Genomic DNA, 12920 nt, shown 5'->3' on the forward strand with positions numbered 1-12920 from the left:
ATGGGTTCGAGCCAGGAACCCTCTTGCTGTGAGGCGACAATGCTAACCACTGCACCACCATTACGTGTAATTTTGACATTTAAATGCAGAATACTTTATTTATAATGGGGTATTTATAGCATATGGTATCTGATTACTTCTTCCACCCCTGAAAATAACATGTCCGGGACATTCAAGTGTACACTTTGTGGGATATTTAAAAATAATTCAATGTATTTTTTAAGAAAAACTGTCTGATGGAAGTATATTTTCTAAAAATGACAGAGGACAATCAGACTATAGTGCATTCTGAGAAATATGCAACCACTACCAGAAGCAATTTTCCTCCAAATCACCAAAATTTTGTCCATACACATGCATATTTCCCTGTTTCCTATGGAGCTGTGGACCATCCCGCGATAAAAAATAACCTAAAAGGAAGTCTTTATAGAACATAAATGTGTTGAATGGAAACTGCATCCAAAATGTCAGCAAGTATCAAATGCCATCTTTCCTCATGATATTCTCAAGGTTTCACACATTAAAAAAACCCCCAAAAAACAGTTCTTCAACTGTGTGCGACACGTGTGAGATTAAAGCTCACCTCTCCCTTCATGTCAATAATCAGGTTGTCTTTAAGGTCGTAGCTGACAAAACACGCTCATGCAGAAAAGCTCTCACACCCTACATGTCAATAACGGTGCATTTAACCATGAGACTACTTAAACAAAAACACAATTATACTTGAAACAACTAAAACAAAATGGTATAATTGGCTTAGGTAAGTAAATATATTGGATCATTGGTTTACTGTGCACTTAACACAACTTAAAAAGATTTTTAATCTAGCTGCGTGTTGTTTGCATGAGGTGTATTAAAATAAATATTTGGGAGAACTGTAAGTGTGCCGCGTTCACTTCAATTTCTCCGCACGGGATGCACTCATGGGCCCATACTTTAAATTAGATCCAAGTAAAGAGTAGTGGCCATTTACAGTGCATTGATGGACATATATTGATGTAGAGTGCTGCATCCTTGAACTTATAAAGTCAAGGACAAAAGCTCGCCACTCAGCCCTCCATCCATCCCTGTCTCCCTGTCTCTTTGTATTCACAATTGATGTCTCTCTTGCTCTGCAGCCACATCCACACAGCCTTTCCCTTTCACATTTTCTTGCCCGCTTGCTCAAAATATCTTCATTGTCACATTTCCTTGGCTACATTTAGCTTCCAGTTAAAATATACTGTTGTTTACACCCTTTTTTTTTACCATAAATACCTAAGCCTGCCTCCAGTTGTGGGACAATAAAAATCAAAGTGCATATAACATCCCTGAGGAACAGACACACACACACACACACACACACACACACACACACACACACACACACACACACACACAGAAACGCACTCACATGGCTGCAGGGAGGGAGAATTTAGACTGCAGTAATTACCTCTAAACCTTTTATCTGCATCTGAGGAATCTTATTATTCAATTACTGGGACCGGAGTGCCTACTGTCAGCTACCGGCTCCGGTATGTGCTGGTCCCCAACGCCTCACCAACCCCCCTCCTTTCTCTTATAGCTCTGAAAATCCCCAGCATTCTTTAGCAACATGTTCCTTTCGCCTCAAGCATGGGCTAATGTAACAGCAAGCCCTAATACACACAAAAAGCCTGCAAGACCAGCTACATAAGAGGAGCCCACTCCATTGTTCTTATTAAATCCAATCTGGGAGTGAGCGAAGAGGGTTAGCGTGAGCAAATGGCCGAGAGAGCAGGGAGTAGGGAAGAGGGCTACAGCGATTAATGCAGTGTTAATGCATTACATTAAATCCCAGGCACAGACAAGGTCTCTCATGGTGTGCAATACACAGAGGGCGATAAGGGTGGTCTGAAAAGCTTTCCATCTTTTATCTTTGCCCCATTCTGCTTTTATCAGGAGGTTAAATATAGTATTTTGATGTATGTAGAGAGAAAGCGACGGAGGGGAGAGACGAACGATAGGAGACATCTGTGACAGTATCAGAAATAGCAGCCTGCGACGGGGTTTGAGAAGAGTAGGCAGCTTTCAGCGGAGTCCTTTTTCTCGGGAAAACAGACGGGAGGGCCGACTAATCCTCAGCAGTGTAACTACACATCTTCCACAGAGAGAAAGAGGCGAGGTAGCGACGAAAAGCAAAAGTGCAGTGCTTGTCTCTCCCCACTGTAAGTACAGTGTGGTGGGACTGGGTGTTGGCCCCAGTTAGCAACAGATGAATCACAAACCTGTAAAAGCTCTCTCCGACTCTGGCAATGGGCCAAACACCTCCAACATACACATACATATAACCCAGCAGCCAGGCCCACTTACACGGATGAAAATAGATTTAATTGAACAGTCCTATGGATGGATAGAGCAAGTCAGAGAGAGACACAGAAAGGGAGAGAGTGAGAATGAGAGAAAGGGTGGGCAAGCTCTTTAGTGCAGCAGGAAAGAGAGATTGCATCATCATGTCGCTCTATTAGAGGGTGCGACGTGCTCTGACTGCTGAGTGGCACACAGTGACTCAGCGAGACCATCCAGTGGGAGACACACACACATGCACACAACGTACCTCTTAACATTTCTAACTACACCTTATCGCAATTTTAATAATAGAACAGCATCTATTCTAGGTTCTGAGTCAAGCTACGTCCATTTTAGGGCTTTTCTGAGCTCAGCGACAGCTGTGGATGTCACAGACCAACAGCCTGTGGTCTTAGGACTGCTACATTCAAGACTGTCCTCGCCCTGAAAACACACAGGCTGTTCTCATGCACTGTTCGTACGTTTTCCTATGAAAAGCCGGACCAATGTACCAAAACTCGTGCATATCATACATTATCATAAACCAGTTAACGTGAGTGTAACCCACGGATTTTAGAAGGCTGCAATTATGTGACCAGTGCGCTGATGGGAGTAAAAAAGGAAGCGGTCCCCAAAAAGAAGCAGGCTGGGGTGATAGGAAGGTCACAAAACAGGGTACTTCCCTCCAGGACTTTAACTGGGAGAGCGGTGTTTGGAACCGTGTGAACTTTGAGTCATTTTAAGGTAGGTCGTCGTCGCGTTTCTTTTCCTGAGCGTAACATCAGTAACTATGTTGACGCAGAGCCTACGCCATACTGTAGATACAGAAGTATAAATCCCGCATCTGTTTGGTAAAGACGAAGCCACAGCCAGGAGACGGTTCACTTAATTTAGCTCAACGGCTCAAAGCAGAGGGAGTGAACGCATTTCGTACGATGTCAAACTCCTCTAACATCCCACGTTAACTCCGAAGATTTGTTGCATCCTACTGCAAGTATCTACCATCGACATTTTTTCAGCTCAACTAAAATATGTCAGTAGCACAGATTGAAAACCTTCAAGTGCTGAAGCTGCATTGTCTGTTTTGATTCTTAATGTAATTAATATTTAATCGGATAGACTATCTTATTTTGGGCAAAGTTCTTTTACAGCTTTTTGTGTTTAGACAGCCTTTAACATTTGAGCACTGTGACAACATACTCATAATTGTCAAAGTAAGATACTGAATATTATTTTGGCTCTGGCACCAAACCTCAGGCATCATATTACCAACTGTACCCAGCCCTTTGCTGCTGTCCCTATTTCTTCACAAGGATCGTCTTAGTCTCATCCATCTATTCTTATTATATTCCCAGCTAGCAGGATCACAATGAACTGTAAGCTCCTGATACAAGACTGGTTCTCTTGTCAGCCAGAGTTCAATAGATGCAAGGAGTCTCGTCGTGGTCTATCTGCAGTTCACTCAGCCGAGGACTCAGGGGATACACAGCACAAAGCTAATGTGACTCCTGGAGGAGCCATCGTGGAACTAACGCTCTCCTACCACTCTGCCCGTCGCTCCCTCCTTTCATCTATACTTTTCTCCACCTCTATCGCTTGGTCTCCTGTAATCAATCTCTCGGCATTTTCTAAGCTCCATTTCATTCTAAGCCCATCTCCAACATCCAAGTGTTCAGCCTCCACCGTTTCTCTCCATCCTTCACTTTGCCTTCCTCACTCCATCCCACTGCTCCTGATATAAGCCGTTCTGCCACAGTAGGAAATGAGATTACTGGGATCCATATAGCGACGGACCACACGTTCCATTACATAATGCAGACCGTAAGAAGGAAAAAGTGATTGTGTGAGCATGTGGGTGTGTGCGTGCACTTTGTGTGTGCATGTACGTGGGTTTTCAGTGAAAAACCGTATTTACTGACACAAGTTGGCTATCCTCCCAACATTTACTACGAATCTGGAGGGCTAAAACTCTAATGACCTTAATCCAACACACACACGCACACACGCACACATACACACACACTCCCCTTTATGGAGAGCTAAGTTGACATTTACATGACATCAGTGTTTGTATTTTCCAACCACAGGTGGCAGTGTTGCTCAAACTTGGCATTGCTCTGGTGAAACACATGAAATTATAAAAACGCACACCTGAATATCAAATCATTAATGCATGATGGGAAAAAAGATACATAAGAGCTCTCTTTACTGAACTACTGACACACAGAAGAGGTCCATTCCTATGCAGGAAATAGTGTAGTGGGTTGTCTACGTGAGTATGTGTAATCACAGAGGTATGTGTTTGTTTTAGTGGCGGAGGAAGCACTCGTTTCTTTTACTTAAGTGAAATTAGCAATAGCTCAAATTAAAGAATACTCCTCTACAAGTCTTCCATTCAAAGTTTTACTTAAAGGGGCAGTTCACTCCAAAATCAAATATACATATTTTTCCTCTTACCCATGGTGCTGTTTATCCGTCTCAGTTGTTTTGTTGTGAGTTGCAAAGTTTCTGAGATGTTGGCCGTAGAGATGTCTGCCTTCTCTCCAATATAATGGAACTAGATGGCACTCGGCTTTTGGGGCTCAAAGCGCCCAAAAAAAACATTTGAAAAACTCGCCCGAAATGTCTCTTTCCAGAAATCATGACCCAGTTACTCAAGATAATCCACAGACTTTGTTGTGAGCTGCTTCATGTGGGAACTATTTTCTTTCTACTGTATAACCATGCAGTAGGAAGTGTGCATCCACTCATGGATGAGAGGTGTCCTTCTTGGTTGAGCTGTAATGTTAGCTAGCTCAGTGGTGCTAGGTAAGCTAGCAGTAGTTGCGCGCTTTCTATTGCACGCTGATACAGTTCACGAAACTGCTCACAACAAGGCCTGCGTATTTTGTTGAGTAACCGGGTCATGATGTCTGTAAAGAGACATTGCCGTTGAGTTTTTTTGGCACTTTGAGCACCACAAGCAAAGCGCCATCTAGTTCCATTATATTGGAGAGAAGGCAGACATCTCTTCGGCCAATATCTCCAACACTCTGCGTCACACACCAAAACAATCTAGACTGATAAATCTCACTACAGGTAAGAGGACAAATATGTATTTTGATCTTGGGGTCCTTTTAAACAGAAGTGCAGACACACTGGCAAAATTGACTTCAAAAGTTCTTAGAGAGCAGAATGGCTGCTACCAGTGTTATATTATTTGGATATTCTTACACATACATTGCAGTGTATGCAGTGGATACATTAATCTGTAACAATGCATCAGATTTTATATACAGAAAATATGATTTGTCTGTAAAACCTTGATATTCAAAGTAATTAGTAGCTATTAGCAATGGAGAAGATGCATTAAGTAGCATAAACTGGAAGGAGAGTGCCATCACTTCAAAACTGTACACGGGACAGGCTTTAATTGAATATACAGAAATTTGGAGTCAAACCAGTTGTACATACAGCTATGTTTTTCATTGTGCTGCCTGCATGCATCACTGTGTAAATATATGTGTGTGAGTGTGTGTGTGTACCCAGAGATCCAGTCCTGTGCAGGCTCAGGTAGGCTCTGTCTCTTTCCAGCCCCCCACCCGGCTCTCTGCGCAGGGCGGTGCGGCCCAGATGACCGGCATATTGACGCAGGAAGGAGGGAGCGCTGTGTGAGGCAGGAGGGTGCACGGCGCACACCACCATGGGCTCTGAGACATGCGATGCAGGTGGACGGCCAGGGAGAGGGAGAAAAACGAAAGGGAGACAAGAAGAGAGTGCGAGAGAAATAAAGCTCAGAGGGGCAGCAGGTTGACACAAAACCCCGAAAAAGCAGGACAGGGAAAAAAAGGGAAAGGAAGAGAAAGGGAAGGATGGAGGGTCGAGGGAAAGCAGAAGAGAGGCAAGAGAAGCGGCAAAATAGAGACAGGCAGATGACAGAAATAGTAGGAAGGAACGGGAGGAGAGGGGAAAGAGAAAAAGACATCACAAGGTCACCAGACACAGAGAGGTCGCAGAATGTGTAGGAACAGTACAATATAGATAAAATAGTGGGAATTTATATAGCTGTTGGACTCATGTTAGAAGAGGAAACAGTTGTAGCCAACAGTAACAGAAATAGCCATGGAAAGTGTATGAGGCATGAGGCATGCATAGTGGAAAATATGTTGAGTCACTGACTGATAAAAACAGATTTTGAAGAACAGCGAGTTGGAAAAAAAAGAGAGACATGCACATGAATAACTAGAGGATGCACTGTAGCCGCAGAGGTAAGGGAGTAACCAAATGACTGCTGGAGGGACTGGAAGAGATATTTAGCCGACTGTTAGTAAAAAATCAAAGTCTGTGGCTCAAATTTAAGACTATGGATAAGCTAATGCTCCTTGACTCTTTCAAAGCGAAGTACCTTAAAGGTGCAGTGTATAAGATTTCGGGGGATTTAGTGGCATCTAGTGGTGAGGAGTGCAACTTGCAACCGGCTGAAACTTTCAGCTAGATTTCCGTCAGCGTTCATCGTTCAGGAGGTTTTCACCAGGTGTCGAATTATCCGCAGAGGTTTTATCGAGACCTGAAAGAGGCGTACGCCATTTCCCACGGAAAAGTTGTGATGTATAAAAACAGACTTGACGAAAGGACTTTTGACGCATGCTTACGGACATTTTGGAGACGGGAAATTGGCGACGCAGATACTGAGGTGGAAGCCTGATAGTAGAAATTGTTGAATATTTTTTGGTGTACGCCATTTTTGGCTTTTGTCTGTACGTACATTTTTAGTATGGATTCTACGTATTGTTTTATAAATGGTGATTTAAGGCATGAATGAAGCAGTGTCATGTTGCAAATTATTGTTTCTCAGACGCTGCTCATCACAGGTTGGGCTTCTAAACATGGTGGCTTATCTAGATATAAATGTCTAATCCTAAGGTAATGAAATTGTTATTTTCATGTGATTACACTGAATAAAATATACTTGTTATATTGCATTCCATTTTTGCCAATATATCCCCCTAAATCCTACACACAACTTTAACCTAACCCCTCCAAAATGTGAGGAACACCCTGTCAGCACGCATGCATCATCACCTTCCTTTCACATATATTAGTATTAATGAATCCTTTGTGCAGAATGTGGGTGTAAGCCCACATGTCACATCTCCTATCTTTCAAATAATCCCCAATTTCCACTACATTGCACTGTAAATTCCACTGTGATCCCCGAGCATTAGGCTTTAATGTTCCTCACATGACTCTCTCGCTGTAACACAGCTCCTCCATGAGCACACTGGAAGAACAGATCTGAGGTCAGCACCATCTAATTAGCACTATGAAAAATGTGGTGAGTATTTTTCTTACCGCCCTTTTGCACAGTCTGACTAAGATATATAGAGGCGTGGGGGGGTCGGGAGGGTGATGCAGCGAGAGAAAAGGGCAAGACGGGATGGTGAGTGTAAGATGTAGTGCAGTGGTTAAAGTTTAATGTCCCTCTCCTCATCCTCTACATCACTTCCTCCATCCAACTCCCTCTTCCTCACTCGTTGCGCTCTCTGGAAATGAACTGACTTAGCTTGCACCATTAAAAGACTAAAGAGAGGGGTGTAAAAATAGGAGGAGGAAGACAGGGATTAATCAGGTGGAGGTATGGAGGGATGGATAACAACAACTAGTAACAAAGAACAAACATGATTGCTCCTTGTATCCAAACTGCAAATCTACACTGAGCACTGAGACTTTTTTTTTGTTTCATCACCTTCCATCCGTCTTTTTTCTTTCCCTTTCTCTGAGACAAAAGCAGCTGCTGAAACCAAGGCAATCGCTCTATGGTGTGACCTGGTTTCCATCTGGAGCCAGAATAGGACACAAGCACACACAAAGACCAATCACACACACAGTCTTTGTGTCAGGTGAGGTCTCTGATTTTTTTCCAAAGAGGGGTCCTGCAATCCTGGAGGATGCCCAGCAGATGGCACCCAGAGGTTCTCAGAATGACATTGCTTTTTGCACTTGCAGTCTTGGAGCTCAGACATTCCCTTCTCTTGTGAATTTACATACATTTCCAGTACACTACTCCTCTCAGCCTTGACAATGAACAAGTGAAGTAAAGCCAACAGTGACGGGATGGCAATGAAGCAGATGATGAGGTGAAGACGATGAAGGTGGGTTAAAAGCTCAGGTGAAACTTTGTCTGTCTTCATGAGAATACTGCATATTAATAAACATCACCACACAGTAACAAACACATTATTTCAGGGAGAACTTCAGTGTAAACGGACGCCACAAATGACTGGAGGACTGGAGGTCGTACCTGCCGCCATCATTTTGCATAACCTTCCCGCATCTCTTGTGATGATCAGCTATGACCTCTATTTTGACTCTCTCCACCTACACCATCATTTGCAAACCACTACATCAGTTAATGCTTCTTTGTGTACTGGAAAATCTCCATATGAAGCCTTGAGGTCTTGAACTGTCTGAGCGCATGAGAAACTGCGCTTTAATAACGTGGCTCGCCTGCTCCTGTGTGGTGAGACGCTCGCCGTAACAGATGTTGGAGTCAAACTAATCACTGTGTGACTCCCAAGAGGGTCATGGAGGTGACACAATTACTCTCCATCATACTGACAACAGACGCCTCCTTGCTACCTTTTTGAGAGCTTTTTCTTTTGCTATGAACTGAGATGCTGTATTGACATGCAGTATATAGATATAATTTAAAGGTCCAGTGTGCAGGATTTAGGGGGATATATTGGCAGAAATGGGATCAATTCTAATAAGAGTGTTTTCTTAAAGGGATAGTGCACCTAAAAATGAAAATTCAGCCATTATCTACTCACCCATATGCTGAGGGAGGCTCAAGTGAAGTTTTAGAGTCCTCACATCCCTTGCGGAGATCCAAGGGGAGAGTGGGTAGCAGCACAACTCCACCTAATGGAGGCTGACAGCGCCCCACATTAAAAGGTCCAAAAAAACACATAACCACAAAATATCTCCATACTGCTCAGCTGTAGTGATCCAAGTGTCCTGAAGCCCCAACATAAAAAGTTGTTTGGAAAAACGTCATTTGAACTCTGTTTTAGCCTCATTGTAGCCTGCAGCTCTAACTGCCTCTCTGTGCACCGCGCTCCATGAGACATGGGCACCGCGTTCATGTGTGTTCACATGCTTTTGCTGGTCTTGTGTGCACAAGTGCACACATGTGCACGTGGTGCACACAGAGGCAGTTAGAGCTACAGGCTAGAATGAGGCTAAAACAGAGTTCAAATGACGTTTTTCCAAACAACTTTTTATGTCGGGGCTTCAGGACACTTGGATCACTACGGACAAGCAGTATGGAGATATTTTGTGGTTTCAATTATGTGTTTTTGGACGTTTGAATCTGGGGCGTCTTAAGCCTCCATTAGGTGGAGTTGTGTTGCTACCTCTTCTCCTTGGATCTCCGCAAGGGATGTGAGGACTCTAAAACTTCACCTGAGCCTCCATCGGCATATGGGTGAGTAGATAATAGCTGAATTTTCATTTTTGGGTGCACTTTCCCTTTAAGTGTATAATCAGCTGAAAATAAGAATTGTTGTGTTTAAGTTACCTTACAATGAGGCGTTTATATCTACATAGGGAGCGGGTCCTCATCTACAGAGATTGCCATGATGCATCGCCACGTTTCTACCATAGCCCGGAGCGGACAAACCAATCACTGGCTTGAGATAAGTGCTTTTTTGCATTTTCGCATTTTCCCATCAGTCACCAAGATTGGAATTTAACTTTTTTGTCCACCTGACACTGATAACTGGTGTTTTCTTGGCTGGTGAGTGAAGCTAATCAAGCAGCCACTTGCATATTTTACCAGCATTTGGCTGGTGGCTGCTCCTAATTTTGAACTCTGTCTGCCTCCGTAGTTAGAAGCCCCTCCATGGATTTTACAGATTTTAATCACCTGGTCTATTTGTTTTAGAGAGGAAGAGACCTCTGCAGATAAAAACCTCAGGTATTCTAACTGGGAGCAGTTTCAGCTGGTTGCAATCCTCACTGATTGATGCCAATAAATCCCCCTAAATTTTACACACGGTACCTTTTTTGAAGTTTCGTGTCAGCTGCAGTGTTTGAAATAAGCCCCCTCATGCACACTGTATGCCTGTGTGATGGCATCTGCTGAGATGCTTGTGTGTTACCTGTGTGTGAGTGCACTTGTTCACGTGTCTCACCGTTGTCCCTGGCTGCGGATGGCTCATCCAAGGCCATCTGCTCAGCCAGCTCCGACAGGGAGTCGTCGACGGGCCTAGCGCTGCGTAGAGACATGGACAGCCTCCGCTTGATTATCTTCATCCTGTCCATCTTCTCGACCGCACCACCGGGGCCCACAGGCCTGAGAGAGGAGGGACAACCACCAGCATCGTCATTATCATCATCATCAGCACCACCACCACCTGCATCCATCCCCATCATCCTAATCATTGTTCTCATTACAACCATCAACAGCTAGATCCGCGCTGCCCCGTTAATCTTCATTGTACAGTCAAACTACTGCAGTGCAGCCTCGGCGCATTTTCTACAGTTCTTTGGGCTCCCAATGATTGTGTTTGCTCACGCAGCGTGTGTTCTCATTGTTATGTATCCCAAGTGCAAACATTGCAGAATAAAAGACACAGAATGGGAGAGCAGACCCACAGAGACAGGGAAAAAGAGAGCAACAAACAAAAATTTTTTTACAAAAAAACATGTAGATGGCTGACTATGCAGTTCTCCAGAGGTCTCAGATGAGAGCAGCTCTCCCTGGTGAGGTGTGATTGACATACATTTGACTGGCTCCTCCATCAGCCATCCATAATGAAGTCGGGGTATTCAAACAGTACACATCTACAGTATACCAATGCAAAAATAGAACAGGAAAGTATCGTATGACACAAGAACTCAATATACGATTCTACAGTCGTCCAACCTCAGCTGGTGTCCATGTGACGACAACCAAACAAGTCTGATGGAAAGCTGTTTGCAAATACTGTGTACGCTGTGTGTGATTACAGCAGAGAGAAGCATCCCGTCCTAAGAATAAATAGGGGGAAAGAGCATATTGTTTCTCCAGCAAAGTGCTCTTCACATTCACTGGTGACCTGTCCATGTGTTGTGTATCTGCGTGCGTATACCTCTTAACGTCAGTGAGCTTTCAAAGTTATATATTGTTTAGAGTGCCCCTAAGCAAACATTCAGAACCTGGTTTATGTGTGTGTATGTACAGTACATGTGTCTTTGCACGAGTGTGTTTGTGTGTGATGATGTCACTTTGTGCGCTGTGTCTTCTATACTCTGCTTCACTGGCCCGGAGGTAGAAGCAGCTATGGCAGAGTATTTCTGTCTCCTTTCCACTTCCTGCTACTTCTATCTCACCCATAAGGGCTTCAGAGCTGACATGCCCAAGTGCACACACACACACACACACACACACATATGCACCAGGCACCCACTGCCTTTCCCTTTGTGTCCAATCTTGGAGGCTTCAACAAAAGCCATTCATCCTTTCAGGCTCTCAGTCTTTCAGGCCTATTAGAGACAGCCAGTGCTCTGAGGGAATTCAAAACCCAGCAATCCTCACTCAGGACGACTGGCTTTTTTGTCACCAGAAGATGCGCTTAGGCGAGTATCCATCGCTAACAGCATCGCCTCTGCCAATTTACATGAGCTCAGTTGGATGCGGTTCGCACCTCAGCCGGAGGCGTTTTCTCCAAGATGAAAAAAAAAGTTAAAAAAAAAAAAGGCAACAAAGGAACGAAAGGAGAGCACATTCATTTCATATCATCCGTCACCCCATGGATTATCAGTACGGAACGAATCTCCCTCCCCCCCTCATTTGCATGTTCTCCCAGACTTCACTAGAGAAGAAGCCCGCTCGGACAAGGAAACCGGGTTCTCCTCATGCAACCTTCCAGCCATCATCCACACATTTTCGGGAATAAATGATTCGCATTAAGGGGGAAACAGCCGATAATATAATGCACTGCTTATTATCCAGATAAATACATACCAGTGTTATCATTAACACACACTTACACTCGCATCTGGGCATGCCCGCACACACATGCAGACACACAATAATGACTAATTTCACAGTCTTCATCTTATCTCTGTTGAATTAGCCCAAACAGAAATGCAGTGGGAATCTCATTACCCAGCCGCTCATAGAGGGAAACACTTCAGGCTACCACTGTATATTATATATGTTGTTGAGATTTCCAGTTTTATTTATAATATGATGAACTAAGGTGTAGTCTGCCTACTTAGTTTGTGAACTTTTCTATACTGCTTTTAAAGAATATTTTATTAAACGCCAGATAAACCCACCATCTTTTAGTATCATCATGCATTGATTAACTTAAAAATTCATTGTTTAAATCTGCTGAAATCTGAATTTTGCACTTCAGGATAATGTAAGGCATTTCTGAGAGTATATCTGTGCTGGTCAACAAAAAAGTTCCAGGAAGAATGGAGTGTTATGAATGTGCGTTGGATGTTGAGTCTCGTCTGGTGCAGATGGACGTGGCAGTGTGAAGAGCTTGGCAGAGGCACAACAGTGAGTGGGACGAGACATGTGGCTCCAGGCTGCAGCATGCGCAGGCCACACTCACCAGACACCCGGCAAACCACGAACA

General features: G+C 43.8%; 1 protein-coding gene across 5 annotated transcripts in view; it reads right to left on the bottom strand.

Annotated features, from left to right (window-relative positions):
* LOC125892239 (cyclin-dependent kinase 17-like) overlaps positions 1-12920 on the bottom strand; it is a 59438-nt gene that overhangs the window by 36508 nt on the left and 10010 nt on the right. For 2 of the 5 annotated variants that reach the window (XM_049582121.1, XM_049582126.1), the window contains exons 2-3: positions 10449-10642; positions 5832-5996 (exon numbers count right to left, since the gene is read on the bottom strand). In XM_049582121.1, coding sequence (XP_049438078.1) covers positions 5832-5996; positions 10449-10642 — 359 coding nt within the window. The remainder of the gene's footprint in view (positions 1-5831; positions 5997-10448; positions 10643-12920) is intronic. The other 3 variants (XM_049582123.1, XM_049582125.1, XM_049582124.1) reach the window with 3 other exon arrangements.

Source organism: Epinephelus fuscoguttatus, linkage group LG7, assembly GCF_011397635.1.
Source record: "Epinephelus fuscoguttatus linkage group LG7, E.fuscoguttatus.final_Chr_v1".
In the NCBI taxonomy this organism is placed as follows: domain Eukaryota; kingdom Metazoa; phylum Chordata; class Actinopteri; order Perciformes; family Serranidae; genus Epinephelus; species Epinephelus fuscoguttatus.